This window comes from Carassius gibelio, chromosome A3 (assembly GCF_023724105.1).
Source record: "Carassius gibelio isolate Cgi1373 ecotype wild population from Czech Republic chromosome A3, carGib1.2-hapl.c, whole genome shotgun sequence".
Lineage (NCBI taxonomy): Eukaryota > Metazoa > Chordata > Actinopteri > Cypriniformes > Cyprinidae > Carassius > Carassius gibelio.
Genome location: NC_068373.1, coordinates 20,160,937 through 20,182,051, shown reverse-complemented (window position 1 = coordinate 20,182,051; position 21,115 = coordinate 20,160,937). Strand labels below are relative to the sequence as shown.

Here is a 21,115-nt window from a genome sequence, read left to right as displayed (position 1 = left end):
ATTTTCTTAATATATATCAGATGTGTATTGTTGTCCTGGCTACTAGTTAAAATAAAAGTAGTTCTGTTATTTATTTTATTTCACTTAACGTTAAATGGTTTAGGAATTTTTCTGTATTTGTTTTGTTGTTGTTGTTTTTTTACCACAATAACCTTCCTAAGTATTTGCATAAAGGATTGAAGATATGAAAAAAGCCTATAATTATTATATTATTATTATTATTGAAGGCGACGGACGGTCACCTGACACGTTGTAGCATCTTAGCCACTAGAGGGTAACCTCATACAGCACATGCCTAAATGTTAACGTTACAGGCTGCACTCAAAACAGCTATTCTGTCAAATATTTATAAAATCATCTTGCAACATAACCTTAAATTCAGTTATCCAGTAACTTTATAATTGGTAATCCCTCTGGTTAGCGCGGTTCGAAAACATGATGTCATCAGGGGCATACATTTGCTTAACGTTTTCAGGTCGACTCCTCTTTCAGTTTGCATGGGAAGAGGCTCGGCCCTCACGCCCGAGTGGGGCGGGGTTTCGCATACACTTTGTGCAACGTGATTGGACAGCACTTTCGCGAGGGCGGGGCCCATGACGCCGCTGACTTAGACTAAAGAAAGACGCCATTTTGTTTTTAGCGGCGAGGAGGAGAACCGGAAAAAAATTGTAGCGAAACTGCACTAAAAGGTAAATAATGGTGAAAGCGACACATTTTGCGTTGTCATTAGACCTTATGTATTACCGAGGTATTTTCATGTACACGTCGTCTACATTTGGCTAACAGAAAACCAGACTTCGGTTATGAATTATCATTTCTTTGGGAGGCTAACTGGCTAACTAACGGATGTTTGCTTAGATGATGTGGAACTGCACAACCAGTTCGCGCTTACTTGCCTCAATATACAGACATTTTCAGCGCCCCTTTTTGCGTAAATATGTTTTTACCGTTTTTGTATAACTCTTCGGGAGAGAGCGGAGTAAGATAAGTAACTAAGCTGCCAAATAAACAGTAGAGTGATCTAACGTTGGTTACCTTGCCTGCGCCCTTAGCACATAGCAGACGACAAGGTGTCGCTCCCGACACAAGCAGAACGCTCCCTTAATATGACGGTCTGCATTGTTTATGCGATCTAGTTCGTCTCGTAGCAGTGTAAATAGACATTTTTGAGAAACTGAACAGACTATTAGATCATAGTGAATTAAACTCGGGCACACAGACTCGTATGCAGACACTGTTCGTAGTCTATCAATGTGAATGATTCATAGGCCGTGTTTGAGATCGTTCGGCACGAAGAAACGGACGTTGATTCTGTTTCGTGTTTCAGATGTTAAGTATTTGTTTTTGAGAGTTCGCCAAGAAGTGATGCTTGTATAATTGTTGGTAAGAGGTTCTGTGTTTATCTCGAGTGGTTTGTTTTTGACAAGCGAGAGCAGGTTTGATCCAGTCTTTGGCCTCATAAGAAATTAGAAAACAGTATGTGAAGCCAGCACTTTTAATAATGCTAATTGCTTTTGATTGTGAGAATTAAAAAAATAAAATAAGTGATAGAATGACATCTTTCACTATTCTATATTACTAGCAGGTGTCAAATACCAGGTTTCTACTCTAATGCATGACGGCATCGATCGAGTCGAATATTGTGTAATCGTATATCTCTGGTAATAATAATTCATTTAACCCCCATTCAGTTCTTGGTCAGATTGGAAAACTAAATATGTTTTTATACGCGTGGTTGTACCACTTTGAATGAATGACTGACGTGTTGATTTTTAGTTTGGAAGCATTTCTCGCTTTTATTGGTGGTGTCTGTCGCAACATTGAAACTGTGGATAGGATCAGATGTTGTCATGTGATTTTTCTCTGGCCTCTGTTATACTCTCACTTCCTAGTATGCCTGATAAATGTGTGGTCCTAACAATTTCAGTATTTGATCTATTTGCACGTTTGATGAGCATTTTCATTTCCATATAGTAATACCTTATATTTTGAATTAATGTTCTTTTTAACTTTTTATTCATCAAAGAATCAAAAAACAAAACAAAAAAAAAACAAACAAACAAAACAATTGTAATAATCAGCATTTTAGAATGATTTCTTAAAGATCATGTGACACTGTATACTGGGGTAATAACTGCTGATGGAAATTCAACTTTGCATCACAGAAAAAAAATATTTGAAAGGATATCAAAACAGAAAACATTATTTTATATTGTAAAAACATTTTTCAAGATTACTGTTTTTTTTCTGTATTTTGGAGCGAATCCCACGTTCACACTCGCTACACTCACGCAGCCTGTTTTGTAATGTTCGGTTTTATTCTCTTCATGGCCCTGCACCGCAAATCTGCACAACCTGCGTCGACTCGCACCTGGCTCGGCGTTTAAAACTAATGTAAATTCAGACTAACCGCTTGCTAACATTTTCCACTTGTTCTTAAAATCTGTGTTTCACAGCCAACACATAGGCTTTGGCTTTTTGGCTAGGTTTGAAGGAAAAGAGCACTTTTAAATAAGGCAATAATTTTAAAGTTCTTAATTAAAGTTCTTTATGAACCGCAGGATTGCTTGTAATAAAGTTTTAAATGCCAAAGGCAGTAGAGCTGACTGTTTCTGTCAATGGTATGTTTTAAGTTAGAGTGTTTGTGATAACGTAAGAAAAGTAGTTTAAATGTTTTGCTTTAGCAATACAATATATAAATCTAGAAGTAAATGCAAAAGTAAAATGCAATGAATAATTGATGAAAGATTGTATTACTGTACTGTGTGAAAAAAGAATCAGAATGTTGAAAAAGCATTTTGAGTAACAATATTTTGGATTTAAACAGCCACAGATCAGGAGCTGACTCCTGTGTGAAAGCACAGTCCGTGCTGCTTCTGTACCACACATGGACTACATATGCACTACAAACAGAGTATATGTGAACCTCACATACAGCTCACAAAATCAGGCATGCGCTGGTTAATCTATTGTGCAACAATTACACGATTATATAGAAAAGAAAAAAAAAATACAGTGCATGATCAGATTTTTAGGTGAATTTTTTTTTTTATCTTTTTGAATAAAATTCTAAAAACTGCCCCCCTCTACCCCTAAAACGAAAAGGAAAGAAAAAAATCATCTCGCAAGAGTCAACTAAAAGAGGAATTGATTTTGTAAAAATGAAATTCAGGCCCTGAATAAATGTCTAAAAATCTTGATTGGATCATTCATCACTATAAATAGTTCTACATGATGAAAAGAAGGCTTTAAAAAGATTGGTGTCTGTGATCAGGTACTGCTTTCTGTGATCGAAGATCAATGATTGATGATTGGCAGAAAAAAAATCCTGATTGGAGCACCCCTAGTATCTTTTGCTGCTGAGTTATCCACTAATCTAGTTTATAATAGTATTTTTGTCATAGATTGATTAGATATTTTTTTTTCATTTGTTATTTTTCATTAAAACAAAGTTGTCTGTATATGGTAGATTGTGTTTAACACACAAAAGAGTGATGATCAGGTCAGCACAGAGAAGTATAGAAATTCTACATTGATAAAAAAAAAAAACCTGCACTAGTATTGGATTGGATCGTATTGGCAGATTAATTATCGGATCACTTCTGAAAAAAATTGTATCATTGCATCCCTAGTAGCTGATCAATCAGAGCGATATATACACAAACATTCAACAGTTCTTTCTTTTCTCGATTACTGCGATTATTCTAGCTTCAACTTTCACTTTGCTTGTGGAATGTAGTTTTAAGTGTTTTTATGCAAATTTAGACTTCAAATATATGGTTTGTTAATAAAGGTGTAGCGTCTATTTGAAAATTGCTTAGCTTTTTGAGACATGAGCTTCAGGGCTTAATACTTTTGTAAAGTATTTTGTAGTGTTACAAACTATTTCTGTTTCAAATAAATGTTTCTCTCTTGAACTTTGTTTATCAAAGAGTCCAGAAATGTGAAACAAACAAACCAAAAACTATTTTCTTTCTTTCATTTAACTGATGATGAGCAGCACATCAGCATATTAAAATGATTTCTGAAGGATCATGTGACACTGAAGACTGGAGTAATGACTGCTTTGCATCACAGGAATAAATTAATTTCGAAATATATTGAAATATAAACTAGTTATTTTGCATTGTAATAATATTTAACAATATTACTTTATTAAACTAATGTAACCTTGGTGAGAATTAGATATTTCTCACCGACCCCAAATGTTTGTATGGTAGTGTATGTGAACGTTACACTCCTTTGTGTATTAAGCTGAAGATTTCAGAATTAGAATAGGGCTGTTAAGATTTGGCTTAACTTTAAATGCCTTCAGTTTCAGCATGATTAGTCCAGTCTGTTGTAACCAATGTGAGGAAAAAAAGGAAAGAGTCAGCAATACTCATCACATCTGATGCATCATTTTTAAATGTGTCACTGCACAGAGAGACAAAGTGAATCACAGTGGAGAAAGCAAAATTTCACTTAACACAACCATTTTTTAAAAATGTTAAGACATGATGATTGAAACCATAATTTCTAAATAAATATTAAATGCACTATGTAAGTTTTTGCTGCTTGAAGTCGCATTTTCAAACAATAACAAAGGCAAAGCTTGATGATGCTATGAAGGAGAGTGGAACGATGGGAGATGTCTTTTTCATCATCCAGAGATGTCTGAATCATGTTCACGGATGTAATGGATACATGTTTTATTACCTGTCCTGTACCTTCCAAAGTTATTCAAACAGTGAATAAGTTATACAGAGAAAGTGAGCAAAGAACATTTACATTGTCAAGGAACAGTGAATGACTGACTTCAGTCTAGCACGAGTTTACGTGCTCTCAAAAAACCTCCCCTTACTATTAGTAAAACTGTCTATGTTTGATGAATGAATCTCCTACTTGGATGGATCATACTTACATCTGCACTTTGTTATTTATGATGAGAGAATTTGCAAGAGAGCAGAATTCAGTCAGTGAGTGTATAATATAAATCCGGTGTTTCAGCAATGACTCCCCTGAAACGCACATTGACCCTAATGCAACCCATCTGACTGATCAGTGAGTCAACCTGTGAAAAAATGTGCTAGTTACAGAATACAGATTTTTTTTTTTTTTTTTTGTAGAACTTCCTTGTATTTGCATGGTCTTCCAGTGATGTGGCCCCTTGTAGGGTACATAATTTTTTTTTAAAGGGTGTTTTTAAAATAGTTTGAGGGTTAAGTAGTATCTTAGTTCTGTTGGGACATTGTTTCACCTCTAGTGTCTCTGCATTCTGAAACCCCACCTCTCTTCTTTTTAGCCAAAGGACACTGCTCTCACAATATCAATGGGTGTGTTCTTCTCACACCATTCTTAGTGCTTAACTTTTGTGCCACAATTAGACTCCGTAGACAAAGTACATTCCTTCACATTAAGTACGACATCTTTATCTTTTGTGCTGCTGCAGTCTTCTGAATTATTTTGCATAGGGCAGGGTATCACAGGGTGACTTCTTCACAATACAGTACGCATCATGATACACACGTCACAGTTCAATGTTGCAGTGGAACATGGCATCATTAATTGTAAGGCTGTTTATGTTTGATTTATGTTGAAGTGTTTAATGCCTTTTAATGATGACTTTTTTTTTTTTTTGGTAATCAGGCTCTCAAAAATTATGTAAAACTGTATAAAAAATATTTATTGGCCAACACATCAGTTTTCATATTTAAAGAATTATTAAATAAGGCTAATAGCTTAGGCTGCTACTAAAAATATCTTCTAAAACTGATTTATTATAGCCTACAATGAATTATAGGCTTATGGCCTAAATAAAATTGTTACACTTCAGGAACAATTTATCAGTTTTATGCACCAAATTTCAAAAACAACCTTTTCAACACAAATAATGTTTCTTCTCATTGTTTTCACTATGTTCGGGCCACAAGAGAAACACTAAAGAAATAAATTCAAAGGAGATTAGGAGATTCGTCGAGAGAAAAATCTGATTTATATTTACAATATTAGAACGTGCAGTTGCACATAGACTGTTAATGCATTCTGTTACATTATTTAACAGTAGCTAATAATCTCATTATAATATGACAGACTTGCCCTGCACATGTTGCAGTTCACTGTATTTTTCTTTTCAAAGTGTTTCATCCCTAAAATGTTATTAATCAAAAAGCATGTCTAATAAATTTGTCATTAAAATTATACATTTTCAAACCAAATTATTAAAGTTTTGTTGTTACCAAATTCTGTGTTTTAGCATATCTAAATAATTGAATACATAAAACAACTTAAATTATTATTTTCCTTTTTCTTTAAAGTAGCCTTTGTTTTTCTTATCAGAAATTATGTGTTGTGTATTTACAATTTTCTGCTTATCAAATGAAGGCATAAAACATTCATGTCATTTAATTATTGAAAATTAAGCAAACTTTAATTTTTATATTTTTTGGCAAACAAATGGGGTTTGCTATTAAACTTTAAAACATGGAATAAATGTTTGTGTGATTATCCTTAAAAAAATAATGTTTATTTTCTTGTAGTAGTAGTAGTAGTTATAGTAATAGCAGCAGTAGTAGTAGGTTATGTAAATTCAACTGAGAAATAGTAATACAAATAGTTATATAGACGCTGGAATCACTGCGATTGTCACGTGCACTTCAGTATGTGTGTGGTAAATTCATTAACAGAGACATGCAGAACATGCAGGATTCATGTTTAAATTGACTTTTGCAACTTAATATTTACAGATACTGGTCCATATTGTGATTTGATTTAAGTGTAATGACCTACTTTTGATTAATTCATTCAAAATTTGACAAATTCTGTGACATTCCATGTTACACTGTGAATTCTGTTTTTATGACCAAATTCTGCGATTCCGTCCCCGTTTTCTGCATCACGGAAATCATAGGGCTCTACACTCTGTGTGTAGCGGCATTTCCCCCAGGGGGACATATATGTATATACAAATATTTATTATAATTCATTCTCTGCCAGCAGGAGCTGCTTTTCGAGCAGCAGAAATAGTGGTTTATCCATCTTGGGCTGTCACTTTTTGTTCGATATTCGAATATGCATTCGAACATGACATGAAATATCCGTAGTCGAACTATAAAATATCTGGTTTTTAAAATGCCATGTGTAGGGCATTTTTTACAGTCTTATCATTAGACCGTTTGTTTTTTTATTTTATTCTTTGCCATCTTATCCAGTAGAAGGCACTCTAGACATATTGTAGCGTAGGCCCATGACCAAATCAAGCGAAAAATAGCTAGCCAGGCACGTCTGTGTGCTCCGAACGCGTGTTCTCCACCGCGAGGAACATTGTAAATAAAAACAGGGCCGCACTTAATCCAGATCAAGTTGATAGACTGGTGTTTCTTGCAAACAGTATTAAGAAATTAATTAGGCTCGGCTATATGCCTTACTCCTGCTGCTATTTAAGTTGTCACGTTATTGTTTGTGCCTGTTCTGAATGTTATTTATTTCCATTTAGCCTAATGTTGTGGGATATGCATAGTAGCACTTCATATAAGTTGATATTCGAATACATTACATGATATTCGATATCCGTTCGAATGTGATTTTTCTCAAAAGTGACAGCCCTAATCCGGTCACGACTGTACACAATGCAACGCTGTGCTCATAAACGATTCTTTGTCTGGCATTATAGAAAAGATGAGATTAAAATGACATTGAAGCTTTTCTAAAGACAGTTGGCTCCCTTCAAAGATACATTCATATAAAAACACCCTCACCACATTTTTATTTTGAAATGTGCAGTGCCCATCTTATCCTTTTCGAAAATCTATTTGTGGCTGTCAGTTTTGATTTTGCAGGCCTCCACAAATAAATCAATGTATAGGGAAACACTGAAGTCTCATATCGTTTAGGCACAGTAAAGGAGAGATGTACTGACTGGGTAAGTAGGCATGTGGTGGCCTAATTGTCTAAAACTGTAGTTTATTGCTTGAGTTACAATTGGGATTAGAGTGTAACTCAGCTGATGGGGACCAGGTTCTCCAGCCCTCTTTCTCTGTGTCTCTGATTAATTCAGAGGGCAGGTGTCTCCTCTTACAGGTTTGTCAGGTTTCTGGTTACCTCATGTACTCTTCTTTCCACCGGTGGCATCTTGCATCCACTTCATTAATGGGCCTTTTGTTTATCTGACTCCTCTCCCCCTCTTTTCTCTTCACATGGTGAATCAGCCTTGACCTACAGTCAGATGTTCCCCAGCGTCAGATGTGGTTGAACCATAACAAGTAAATGATTGTGGATTGTGCCATTTGGGTTTTAAACTTTTTGATACTATGAATTTATTTGCCAGATACCCAAATGTGCAACTTATGAAAGAGTGATTTGAGGTTGAATGCTTTGAAGCATCACCACTCGCAGGGTTTAATCTTCTGTTTTTCAGTTTACAGCCAGATCATTACTATTATGCGAAACCATCTTCAGGCAGTCAAAATATTGTTTTGCCAGTTAAAAACGTAAAAAAAAAAAATTCTGTCATTGTCACTCTGTTGTGTTGCGGAAGCTCCTGTCATGATTCTTTCATGATTGTCACACAACAAATTCCTTGTATGTGTAAACATACCTGGCAGTAAAGCTAATTCTGTTTCTGATTCTGTTTTCATTTGGTGAGTAATTTTAATTGGATGGTTATTTCTGCTCTTTAGACTGTATCTTCAATGCTGCACTAGTTTTCTTCTGTCTTCCGTCTGTATTTCCGCAGCATGAAGATAAGGTTGTACCAATTTATGAATGAACGACTCGCTTTAAAATCTGCTGACATTTGTTATGAACATTAAAACATTAAAATGCACATTCATTAACGCTACAGTAAGTGAATCCACATCACCTGTTTATTAGTCTTCATCACTGATCCTATAGAGCTACCGCAAAAACAGAAGTTCAAAGATGGCTGCGCACTAGTTTCTCTGATATGTGAGGTGTATAACCCCATCTACCTTCTCTGTTCTTCTCTGTAGATCTGCCACCATGGGGAATATGTTTGCAGGCCTCTTTAAGAATCTCTTTGGGAAGAAAGAGATGAGAATTCTGATGGTGGGCTTGGATGCTGCTGGAAAGACCACCATCCTGTACAAACTGAAACTGGGAGAAATAGTCACCACCATCCCCACTATCGGTCTGTGATTCTTGCACTTTTTCTTTGCTTTCTTTTTCATTCATCCCTATTTCAGACTAGTAAACTTGTTTTGAACCATGTATTGCTGTTTTTTTTCTCTAAGTGGGCTTGGTTGTGGAAATATTATTTTCTCCATGCATATAAAAAAAAAAAAAATCAACAAAAAGTAATTAATCAAACCAATCAACTCTAATTAGATAATTTGATTAAAAGTGTTTGCCTGTATATTTAACTTTTTTCCCCACTTTTATTCATTGTCCCTCCCCCTCTTATTCCATCTCTTTGTGTCCGATCTTATCTTTCTATCCCATCTCTTTCTCTGCTGTCTGTGTGTGTATATATCATAAAATTCTTTGCCTTTGGGCCTTAGTGTAATTAGAGTGGGGCCCCAGCATGAGTTTATGCCTTTTCACCATCATTCCATCTGCTCCTCTATCCTTTAAACCAGTTTTTAACTTGCCCCCTCTTTTCTTTGCAGGTTTTAATGTTGAGACAGTAGAGTATAAGAACATCAGCTTCACTGTGTGGGATGTGGGTGGTCAGGATAAGATCCGGCCGCTTTGGAGGCACTATTTCCAGAACACACAAGGTCAGTGTTCACACACAAACATACCCGGCAGTTTAAGTGCTGGTTCAGAGCTAGAGCCTAGTTTCAAATCTAGGCGGGGTTACCGTGAGCAGCAAGATGAACAGAAACATTTGACAGCCATTTTTGAAATGGCAACTGAACAAGTTGAATTGGCTGTGTTTGGATGCCGATGTAGATTTGCAAGGCCATGAACACCAATAGCAATGAAACGTCCACCTCTGTTGATTGTACATTTATGATTGTTCGGGATGCATTGGCGCTGCACAGACATGTTGGTGTACCGTGGGAGTGACTGAAGAGCAGACGACTCTCTTTATGCTTTTGGATCGCTGTCGCCGTGCTTTGGTGTCATGCACCGATCGGTCTGCATGGAGCTGATGCATGTCGAACAGCTAGCATTACTAGGGAATATGAGACATATTCATATTCAGTGACGTAAGACCTGTCTCTGTGGTGGCTCTCTAGCTAAGCTCATATTCAGTCTCTCGCTGTCTGTTCCACAGGACTGATTTTTGTTGTGGACAGTAACGATAGAGAGCGAGTGAATGAGGCGAGGGAGGAGTTGACGAGGATGCTGGCAGAGGACGAATTGAGAGATGCTGTGCTGCTCGTCTTTGCCAACAAGCAGGTAAAAGAGAGGAAAACCAAATTCACCAACAGCAGCCCCAGTGTTTATGTGGTTCCTTTTCTGACTTCTGCTAGGGCTGTTGTCATTTATGACTGTTCCATTGATTGGTCTGGATATTAATGCAGTTGATCTTATTTGATTTGATTCTGATGCACCAGCTCGTAATCAAATTCTGACTGAATTTCATTAAATTCCGATTAACATATATTTCACATTTATAGATGTAGCTTACACTGCTGTTTAAGTATTTTTAAATAATACTTTCATTCAGCAAGTATTTCATTCAGCTGTGTTGAATTGATCAAATGAGCGTTAAGACTTTTGCATTACAAAGTATCTATTTTAAACAAATGCTTTTCTTTTGAACTTTTTCTTTATTTATCAAAGAATACTGAAAAAAAAGTATCACTGGTTACACAAAAAATATTGTGCAGCTCTTTTAAACATTGATAATAAAAAGAAATGTTTCTTGAGGACCAAATCAGCACATTAGAAATAGTTCTGATTTGCTGCTGAAAATCCTGCTTTGTCATCACAGGAATACATTGCATATTAAAATGTATTCAAATTTAAAACTGTTCTATTAAAGTATAATATTTCATGAAAATACTGTTTATAATATTTTTTTGTTTAAATAAAAGTAGCCCTGGTGAGCATAAGAGACTTTTCCCGTATTTTATTTATTTGTTTCTTTTTACACTTTCGATGCAAGAAATTCTCTCTCTGATAATGCTGTAAATGCTGTAGAGCCAGGGCTTTAGACTGATTCAAACCAGTAACTCATCTTTTTTTTCTTTTTTGGTTATGTTGTTGATTCATTAAAATGAACCAAGTCGTTTAAGTTTGTTTAGCAGAACAGTGACATCTGCAGGTTGGGCAGCACATTTTCACACAGCCTGTAAAAATGCTAAGAGATCTTGGGATTTTATGAATAAATAATTGCACACATCAAAATTTATATTTTTAAGAAACTCAGTGTTTGATTGTATTGCCCTTTCCATCTTTTCCACTACAGGATCTGCCCAACGCGATGAACGCAGCCGAGATCACAGATAAGCTGGGCCTTCATTCCCTGCGTCATCGTAACTGGTACATCCAAGCCACCTGCGCCACCAGTGGGGATGGCTTGTACGAAGGGCTTGACTGGCTGTCCAACCAGCTCAAAAACGCTAAATGATCCATTCCAACCTCTCCTCTTCTGTTAGCGCTGTGTGTGTATGAATGTGTGTGAAGGGTGACAGCACTGGTTTCAGTCTCGCCGGTTACCCAGTTGATCTATTTCTTTCTCTTGTTCAGTCTTGAATACATCAGAGGCTCTGCCCAGTGCTGTCTAAAATGCACATGCAAGAGTGTGTGTGTACATGTGTGTGTGTGTGTGTGAACTGAGGGTGGGAGTAGCCTTGCTGTGCCTCTTAAAATAGACACTCAGTGTACAGCACGGTTCTCTCTTTCTCTCTCCTCTCCCTCCTCTCCCCGTGGTTTTCTGCACGCAAAGAATGACCCAGGATGTTAAATATTTGTTACCTAATACACTGAAACCAGACTATAGGCCTGATTTGTCCCTTTCCCAATGTTTGAAGCAATCACGCATGTCTAAAATGTTGCAAGGTGTGAGTTGCCATCCTTTGACCCCACACTTGATAGAACTCATTGTAACCTGCATCAGGTTGGGAAAAAAAGAAGGAAAAAAAAATCAGACAATAAAGTGACATTTCTTTTCCATCCATTCTTCTTCGCGTTATTTGAAAATCATGCTACTGCTTTTAGGTATGTCGCATGATGCTTTCCATGTGAACACCAGCTCTCTTTCCCTACTTCGGTCCTCAGTCAAGCGCATTCAAGCACAAGCCTGTGAAACCTTTCGTTTACACAAAGTCAGTTTGTAGAATGTCTTAAAACTATTGCCTGTGGGGAAGAAATCATTTGAGCCTGAGTGTCTGCTGTTTGTTTGGATCTTGCTGATCATCTAAGCAGATCCCAGGCACTAACTAACAGCCTTACATGTGTTTTGATTGCCATGTAAGAGGCGACTGCAGAAGTGAGGAGTGTTTGTGGGAGGATGGAAGGAGTGAGCGTCTTCTGCTGGAGCAGCGAGGCCTTTTGCGAGCTGCTCCCACTCCAGTGATTCTCTTTTAGCTCTTTCTTTTTCTTTTTTTACGGTTGTGATAATTTTTTCATTATTATGGTCTCTTTCAAGTTGTCCTGCATCATATGTACAGTCAGAATCTCATGAGTGTTCAGTTGAAGCCACTAAGGGCTTTTTGAAATGCAAGATAGATGGATGAAGATTCAGGCTGATGCAGAGTCACCAACGAGCTCCAGTGGTTCCTTAGTTGGTTCTTTATGTATGAGAGAATTGCAGAACAGCTGCAGGTCAAAATGCAAACTCATCCAACCAGCTATAGTCCTTCCTGTTTCATATTTCACGTTTCTTTCCTCCTTCCTTGTTTATCTCTTTATCTGTTGATGGCTGCTCTACCTGATGCACCAGTCCATTAAAAAAAACAACAACATGTCACTGATAGAATCAAGCACCAGCAGAGAGTTGTCCGCTTGAAGAATGTGTGCATGCATCTCCTAATATTCCAAAACTGACAAACACGATTTATTTTCTGTCATATTCCAAAGGCAACTGCAGTGTTGAATACAGCATCAAACATTCTGCTGTAAAGATCCCAGTGGTTCTAACCCTGTACTGACCTCTCACAAGGGAATAGGTGACGTTTCACCGTGTGTGGAACTTGATAGCATCTTGAATGCATTTTATTCATTTGTTTTCTTCCCCTTTTGTCGGTCACCAAAATTCATGTTTCATAACTCTAATAATAATGTTTTTTGGGCCTTTTAGTTATTATGATACAGATCTACTGTAGATAAAGATTTATTTGAATAAGCATCATCAATGATAAGTAATTAAAGTGTATGAGTATGAAAATGTATTTAGCTTGCAGATTTCATGTAGCTATCCTATGTTCAGATGTGAAGCTTTAATTTCAAAAATTCTGTAAAATAGTAGAAGCAAGGCACGTGTACACGTTTTCTTTTACTTAAATGGTTTTTGTTTAGCTTTTTTTAAAACTCCATCTTGTAACATCTGATAAATGCACTATAATAAAGAGATATCTATTACAATTGATTTGTTGTTCTTTTATTTGACAAGTTATCGATATTCTAATCCGCATGGTTCCTATTGGTGGAGCTGAGATGTGTCCATGTCCTACTCTAGTTCATCTTCCCGTCGTTCATGATTGTGTTATGTATTTGTTCAATTTCACTTGATTGTTTTATGGAGGTGTAAAATTCTTTAGCATGTATTCTTATCATACCTCTTTTAAGGATGGCTTGTAATATTCTGTGCAGGTACTATGGATGACAAATAGCCTTTTGGCTAATTCTGGTACACTTACAGAAATGTTTTAAATGTACAATGTGCCTGTTAATAACTAAGCAAAATAAACCTTTAGGTGGTGCTGTGGAGCTGATTTTGACAGTGCCAGTGTTACATAATTATCAAGTTATCAAATTGATAAGCATGTGCCTTATAAAGCCAAGTCAAAAGTTTGAGCTTTCATCATTTATTTGCTGCTTATTCCAGTCTTTTTGATAAGTGGACATCCAAACAGGTTCTGCATGAGACATTACAGCTTTCAAATAGAGCCACTAATAAACATTCTAGTATCCTGGAATAATTTCACAATGACCCTCTTCTCAGAGCTGTCATACATCAATACTGAAATATTACATTTTCTATTAGAGGCTTTTCATTAATTAAATATACCCCTGTGTCACATGACTCGCCAATTCAGCGGAGATGAGACTTCGCATCTTATTTCCTATCATTAGACAGGTGAGCTATTTTAGCATATATTTGACACTGGCCAGCAGGTAATGCCATTTCGTTGAAACTCATTGTTAACATTTTTACATGTTGTTGAATTATGAATCCAAGTTAACTCAAAAACACCAACTTGGAAAATGAATTAAAAGTTCCAAATATAGATATGTCCTTCTTCAAAGGGACATATGTATATTTGGTTCCATTCAGGTTGTCCTTGGTGCTAATAAAGCTTTCCAGTTCCTCCTGTTGAAATGAACGCATGATGTTGCCATCAGTGTTATGTGAGGGTTGAACTATATTTAGTTTGCACCCAATATAGTGCTTTCCTTTCAGACAAGAAAGTTCAAGGCTTCTGCAAGCTTTCTTTCTCTTTTTTTTTTTTTTCTTACAAATTCAGCTCTACAGACAGCAGGATTAATGTGTGCTTCTATTTCAGTTATAAAAGCTCAACCGAGCAAAACTCTCAAACTGGAATTAATGATGCAACTGAACACAGGTGGACTCAAATAGTTGTACCCTGTCTAGGCAATTAGCAGGACTGCTCATGATAAATCACTTCATTCAGTTCATACTGTTAAACACAAGGGCTTGAAATCAAAATTAATTACAGAAATTAATTTTAAAGTTGTCATTAAATGTAAAACTCACCATATCTATTTTTTAAAGCATCTTGTTTGGCGTGAAGTTTGCTGGCCTTCACCAGTCACTGGGCCTATTGACACTTGAATGCATTTTCTCAGATCTGTTTTGTTATCTGATTTGTAAAAACTGTTCTATTTACACTTCAAAAATATGTAAAAATGGCATATACGACTTAATCAGATGCTTTTTCACTTGCACAGTCTTGGCTGGAATGAATCTCAAACCTCTTCCAGTAGATTGCAATCCATCCTGAATGTATTTCAGAGGGCATTTACACCTGGTTACTTTTTATAATCAATATATCATGATGTGGCCAAGTGCAAATAGGTCAGTTTAGTCTGCTTAAACCCTCTCCATCTCCCAATGAAACTGCACCTGTCACAAAAATGCAAAGATCTCTCACAATGAAAGATAATTATTTTCATATTAGCAGCTTAATATGGAGAACAACTCATTATGTGTTGCCAAATAGAAAAAAAAACACTTCATGTTTACTAGAGGGCATGGGAAACTCAGCCCTGGATTGAGATCCCGTAGAGGAAATGGATTCATCTACCTGAAAAAACATAGACACATTTTGGCCAAAAGAGCAAACTTAGTCATCTACAGTATTAGGGACCAGGGTGAGAAAAGCTGCTGTCGGTATGGATTCATCTCATTACTTACACTGTTGCTCCGGAGAGATCTGGTGTGAATGCTTCATTCTTGTACAAGCTTCCTCATGTCATTCACACATTAGCAGAGGTGACGAACCATCATTACACATTCAATCACCTTTATTTATATAGTGCTTTAAACAAAATACATTGCGTCAAAGCACTGAACAACATTCATTTGGAAAACAGTGTCTCAATAATGCAAAATGATAGTTAAAGGCAGTTCATCATTGAATTCAGTTATGTCATCCCTATTCAGTTTAAATAGTGTCTGTTTTTATTTGCAATCAAGTCAATGATATCGCTGTAGATTAAGTGACCCCAACTAAGCAAGCCAGAGACGACAGCGGCAAGGAACCGAAACTCCATCTGTTGCAGAATGGAGAAAAAAAACCTTGGGAGAAACCAGACTCAGTTGGGGGGCCAGTTCTCCTCTGACCAGACAAACCAGCAGTTCAATTCCAGGCTGCAGCAAAGTCAGATAGATGTGCAGAAGAATCATCTGTTTCCTGTGGTCTTGTCCTGGTGGTCCTCTGAGATAAGGTCTTTACAGGGGATCTGTATCTGGGGCTCTTGTCCTGGTCTCCGCTGTCTTTCAGGGCAGTAGAGGTCCTTTCTAGGTGCTGATCCACCGTTCGCAAATAAGATTTTGTTAAATATCAGATTATGAGCCTCCAGTTTTCCCATTTGTCTCTTTCCCTATTTTTTGGTACTGCATTGTTTCTACTACACCTTCATGGTACTCCACCCATCTCTTTTCCCTGCATTTCCCAATCCCCTTGACTGATATTTGGGATGATTACTGGATAATGACTTCAGGTGGACTAATTGTGATCGTTTAATCGTATGCTTTGATGTTTCACTGGATCTGCTCAGCTAAAAGATGTTAATTAGCCTTATCGAAAAGACAAGAAGGGATTTTATGCTAGATACTCTTCCCACTAGATTTGGTGTGTGTAATCAGAAAGTTAATACTGTATTCTCATAATCCCTAGTGTACTCCATTAACACCGTAACATAGATTCTTTGACTGGAGCACATATTAATCTTTAGCTTCAAGAAGCTTACTGCGTTCAGACGAAGTCAGTACTTCATTACTAGAAGAACACATTCACCTAAACAGGGAAAGGCAGAAATTTCCTAAACAGTTAATATAATATCCAATTAATAAAATTTGACCGCAATCATATATCTCTCTAATCACACTGTTCTAGATACACTAAATATACATTTACAACTAGGCCTCAGTTCATCGATTTAGAAAAATAGCCTAGCCTAATCATAAGTAAACATGTTAGCTTATAAATGAATGTTTCTGGGCTATGCGTATTTATTTATTTGTTTTAAATGTTAAGATGATTAGGCTATGGTAAAATTATGTAATAGCCTAAGGTAGCCCACTCGTGAACTGTTTTGACTGGATATTGAGTCATTTAAAGGTTCCATGGGCAGGTATTAAACTTAATAAAACGTCTTCAAGACTGAAAAACGATAAAATTATTTTCTAGGTTTGGGTTTAATTGATTAAAGGTAAAAAAAAAATTCTAATTAATCCAGCTATTTTTGGTGTCTGTGTAATTTTTTTTCCCAAATCGTTCCAAACGATTCGGCACGTGACTGGGCTGTCCGAACGATCCATCTGAATCGCGAATCGATTCAGACCGTTTTGCTAACGTTTTGCCCTAGTAAGTATTGGAGTGACTCGTTTGTCAATCAGTAGTTCTGATTCAAAACAATCAACAGATAACGTGGCACAGGTGTTTTTTTTCCTCCGGACGCTATTTAGTATAATATCTCTCGTCAAATAAACACTTGTGAGTTAATTTGACTCAGGTACACTAGTGTTTTACTGGTCAACAGCCAAGTGAAAATGGTTTAGTTAAATCGACCATGCAGCCGAATGGATTGTTCCGGGCCACTGCTCGGCTTTCAAACACCAAAACCACCACAAGAGGGAGCCGTTCACAATAACTGCAGGTGAGAGGCCTTATTATTTATCCAGTACTCGTTAATGCAACTACAATGTACGTTAATGCTTTAATTATATTAAGCTTCTTTGGTTTTCTTAACAATATAGAATTGAGCAAAGTCAGCAGTCAGATATATGAACTGCTATAAAAACCTAATTGCAGAAGCAGCAATCAAATAGCTATGGCTTGGCATCTGTTCTCATTGTTGCTGATGCTGTAGCAGTGTACCTGTAAACTTCCCACCGGTTTATGAGCACTTATTCATGCATCTTAGCACAAAGCCGTCCCCATATCCTGTGATTTAAAGGGGACCGCTGATAGGAAACAATGCATTGACGGCAAACACGGCAGGAGGGGATGATGGGAAACACGAGGCATAGATAGATAGATAGATAGATTCATGACTCCAGCTTATGTTTGATTGTAAACATCTGTGTATAGATAACGTGTGTTGAAGTTGCAAGAACTGTGAGACCTGTTGTGTTTTGGTTCCTCTCGCACCTTTTCCCCCTAATAGTAGAAGGGACCATATCTCAGAGGACTTGCTACCTTGGAAACAGAACCTTATTTATTTATAGAGTCTGAGAGGAGAGCGAAAAAGAGCAGGAACAGATAAGAAAAAGAATCCCACTGTCTTTCTCTCTCCTCAACATCTGGGGGCTGTTTGTTCGCTGAGGCACGTCTCTTAAATATTCATATCCAATTCTGCATCACACACCTCTAGTTCAGTGCCATAAAAACCCCACCCAGTGTCTCCCAGGAGAGAAAACATGCGCATGCATCACACGCATGCATCCTCTGCCCCGGCATTAATCGCATTGATCGCTGAACCTATGGGCCCTTTCAAATTTGAGGGCAGTTATTCATTTGACAAGCTTGACAACTCCACCACACAGAGCCCTCTAAATCCCGAAGGACTGTTTGAAGGCCATCGTGGAGGAAAGATGGATGGATGAGACTTTATTTCTCCATTATTCCTCACCCTGCGATAAAGGAATGAAGTATAATTGAGAAGACATGTTTCTTCATATTTCTTTGCAAAGTTAGTGTTTAGTTCTAGCTGATCGAAGTATGTTAAAGGTCATGTCTATGTCACCTCATCAATTCATAATTCCATGCCTTCTTTTTTTATGGAGGTCTAGAAGTGATACATGGAAATAAAATGAAAGAATCTGTTGTTCATTGAGGAATTCAAACATCAAAAATGTAAACAGAAAAATTAAATGAGTAGAAAAAAAATCAGATATTTGAAACCATTTAATTCATGTAGTAAAATCAAGATAAAATGATAAAGTGATAGTTTATTTATTAAAATATCTGAAGTGAATATTTAAAAATGTTTATTTAATTCATGTTCAAATAGTAAATTCCACCTTCATGCACATCCATCCATCGAAATAAAATGTTTGCTCTACAATTAAAATGTATTCTATAGTAGGCTTAATTTTTTTTTAATATAATTATAAGATCAGAAGTTTCTAAGAGTTGAGAAAAGGCCCCTTTAGTTATTAATTTTTTGTATGCATGTGTAAATGTGCACGTGTGATCTCACTTGTATGCAGGTTCGATGCATTTTGTGTTTTTTATATAGTAGAAACATGGTTTTGCTCTTTGCTTAGTTTGAGTGTTTGCACACGTGTGATCATTTCATTGGTTATCTGACCTCTTTTAGGGTGTCAGATCGCATTTTGCCCTGCATCAAATCGACAGCTCGCACGCAATCTCTGCAACACGAGCTATAGGGTCATTCCCTCACTCTTTGTAAACTGTGTTCAATGCGAATGTGTATATTTTAAATGAAAACTAGAATAATAGTCTAGAATAGTAGAATAATGGAATAAATCCTGCATAAAAAAACAGTATTACAACGTTTTTTTATTTGTGTATTTAAAGACTTATTCTAAATGTCAAAGTAGAGAAAATGTACATTTCGATTCAAGACATTCATGTTTCTAAAGGCAATGTTTGGATGAATAGTGATTTTTGTGCACAGACATGCACCGGTTTGACATACATGAGCGTGTACAGTAAATTAATATACTGTCTGTAGTTCTGATGCCTTTTTTTTCTGTCCCCTATTAGAACTTGCTGTGCAACAGATGCTGTAATGATCTGATCCGTGCCTTGTAAACACAGCTCCCCACAGTTTCTTTACTTTCCACATCTCACGCAACAATGTAAAAATAAAGCACCCCTCCACCATCATCATGGTCGCCATGGAAACCCAAAGGTCTGGGTTGGTGTTTGATGATGTGTGCTGTGCTTTAGGGTTATGATTTGAGGGGAAATTCACTCTTTATATGTCAGAATGGTTGCGCCATAGAATCTGCAGAGATTAAGCTTTTTTTACATTTTCCAAGGTAACAATTGTAATGCAATACTGTGAAGGGACTGCATATGAATGAGGCTCGCACAGAGATGGGTGGATAATTATTATCGAGGGAGGACCTGAGACTAATGGCATATAATATGCCGATCATAATATGCTTTATTGGTCCACAAGGAAAGAAAGACAGCTGTTATTCTCATTCATTATAGCACAAAACAAAAAGAAGATTCCTTAATGATTTTGAAGCAAGTAAAAACAGGATTTATGGAGAGCTGTGATTTAATGCACAATATTCTAACGATATTAGTTCTTTTCCTCAAACATTAGGAATTGGTGAATTGAACTTGATGTAACAAATATTTTGATATTAATGGTATACTGTTGTATAACATATCTTATGTGTGTGCATTTTTAATACTAATGATTTTGTTTATTTGGCACAAAAATTAATGCATTTTGTAATGGCAGTAATCTGTTTTTAATAACTCTGTCATGTCTGTTGGGAATGTTATTATGATCAGAAACACTTGAAGCCACTAATTTAAAGTGTAACCGTTTTTGCTCATTTGTTTAAATGCAGACAAATCGAACGTTTTGCAAGCTTCAAAGTGAACATGATTTCATGCTCTAGATGGTCTAGACTAGCATATTTAATATTTAAAATTAATGTTCATGCATTTAATAATCTACATAATTCTGCATAAACATACACACTATTTAATATGTATTTCATGAATCTGATCTGGAGTCTAAATATTAAAAAAATGCCACCTTAAGCATTTAGAAAATATTCTTAATATCAGAAGATCAAAATTCGTTATTAGAAAAATCTTAAGACTATTTTATGGCCCTAGTTGGCTCTGAATGTAACTATTTAACTTAAACACAATAAATTTCATTACTTGAAAATAAATAAAACATTTAATAAAATATTAAAACTTTTATATCAGCTAGTTCCCAAAGCATGATTTCATGTTTGTTTAATAAACTGAATCTAAAAACATATTAAACTGAAAAACTATAAAAAATTGACATTATTTAAAAAATAAAAACAATTACTAATTAAAGCAACAAAAAACAACAAAATTACTCAATCTTTTAAAGATGAAAACAGAATATATATATATATATATATATATATATTAACAAACTATAATAAATCAATGATCCTAAAATAACTTTTTCTGTTCGGTTTTGGGTTGGATAGGCAATATTTGTCCTTTTTATATGTTGATTTTTGTTGTTGTCGATGATGGTAAACACAAAGGCTTTTAAATGCTAAAAGGTTATAATAACCAATTTTAGCAGAACGCAGTCAAAATAATTTGATGTTTAT

The 21,115-nt window shown here is 36.2% G+C and overlaps 1 protein-coding gene and 2 long non-coding RNA genes across 4 annotated transcripts; 2 read left to right on the top strand and 1 right to left on the bottom strand.

Moving 5' to 3' along the window:
• Window positions 1-547: 547 nt before the first annotated feature.
• On the top strand, window positions 548-13,476 carry LOC127951577 (ADP-ribosylation factor 1). Of its 2 annotated transcripts, none has more exons than XM_052549551.1 (5): window positions 548-689; window positions 8,970-9,127; window positions 9,606-9,716; window positions 10,220-10,344; window positions 11,360-13,476. In XM_052549551.1, the coding sequence occupies exons 2-5, from the start codon at window positions 8,980-8,982 to the stop codon at window positions 11,519-11,521; spliced, it is 546 nt and encodes a 181-aa protein (XP_052405511.1). In that variant the 5' UTR covers window positions 548-689; window positions 8,970-8,979; the 3' UTR covers window positions 11,522-13,476. The 2 variants fall into 2 exon arrangements, with proteins under 2 accessions (XP_052405511.1, XP_052405521.1); XM_052549561.1 differs by having other exon boundaries at window positions 596-689; window positions 8,967-9,127.
• A 1,056-nt stretch (window positions 13,477-14,532) lies between these two features.
• LOC127951605 (uncharacterized) lies at window positions 14,533-15,592 on the bottom strand. Its single transcript, XR_008152676.1, has 3 exons — window positions 15,491-15,592; window positions 15,320-15,380; window positions 14,533-15,199 (listed from the first exon to the last, which is right to left on the bottom strand). It is a non-coding gene; the product is annotated as an uncharacterized LOC127951605 (long non-coding RNA).
• A 1,717-nt stretch (window positions 15,593-17,309) lies between these two features.
• LOC127951617 (uncharacterized) lies at window positions 17,310-19,723 on the top strand. The gene is made up of 2 exons (XR_008152679.1): window positions 17,310-17,457; window positions 19,533-19,723. It is a non-coding gene; the product is annotated as an uncharacterized LOC127951617 (long non-coding RNA).
• Window positions 19,724-21,115: the final 1,392 nt, after the last annotated feature.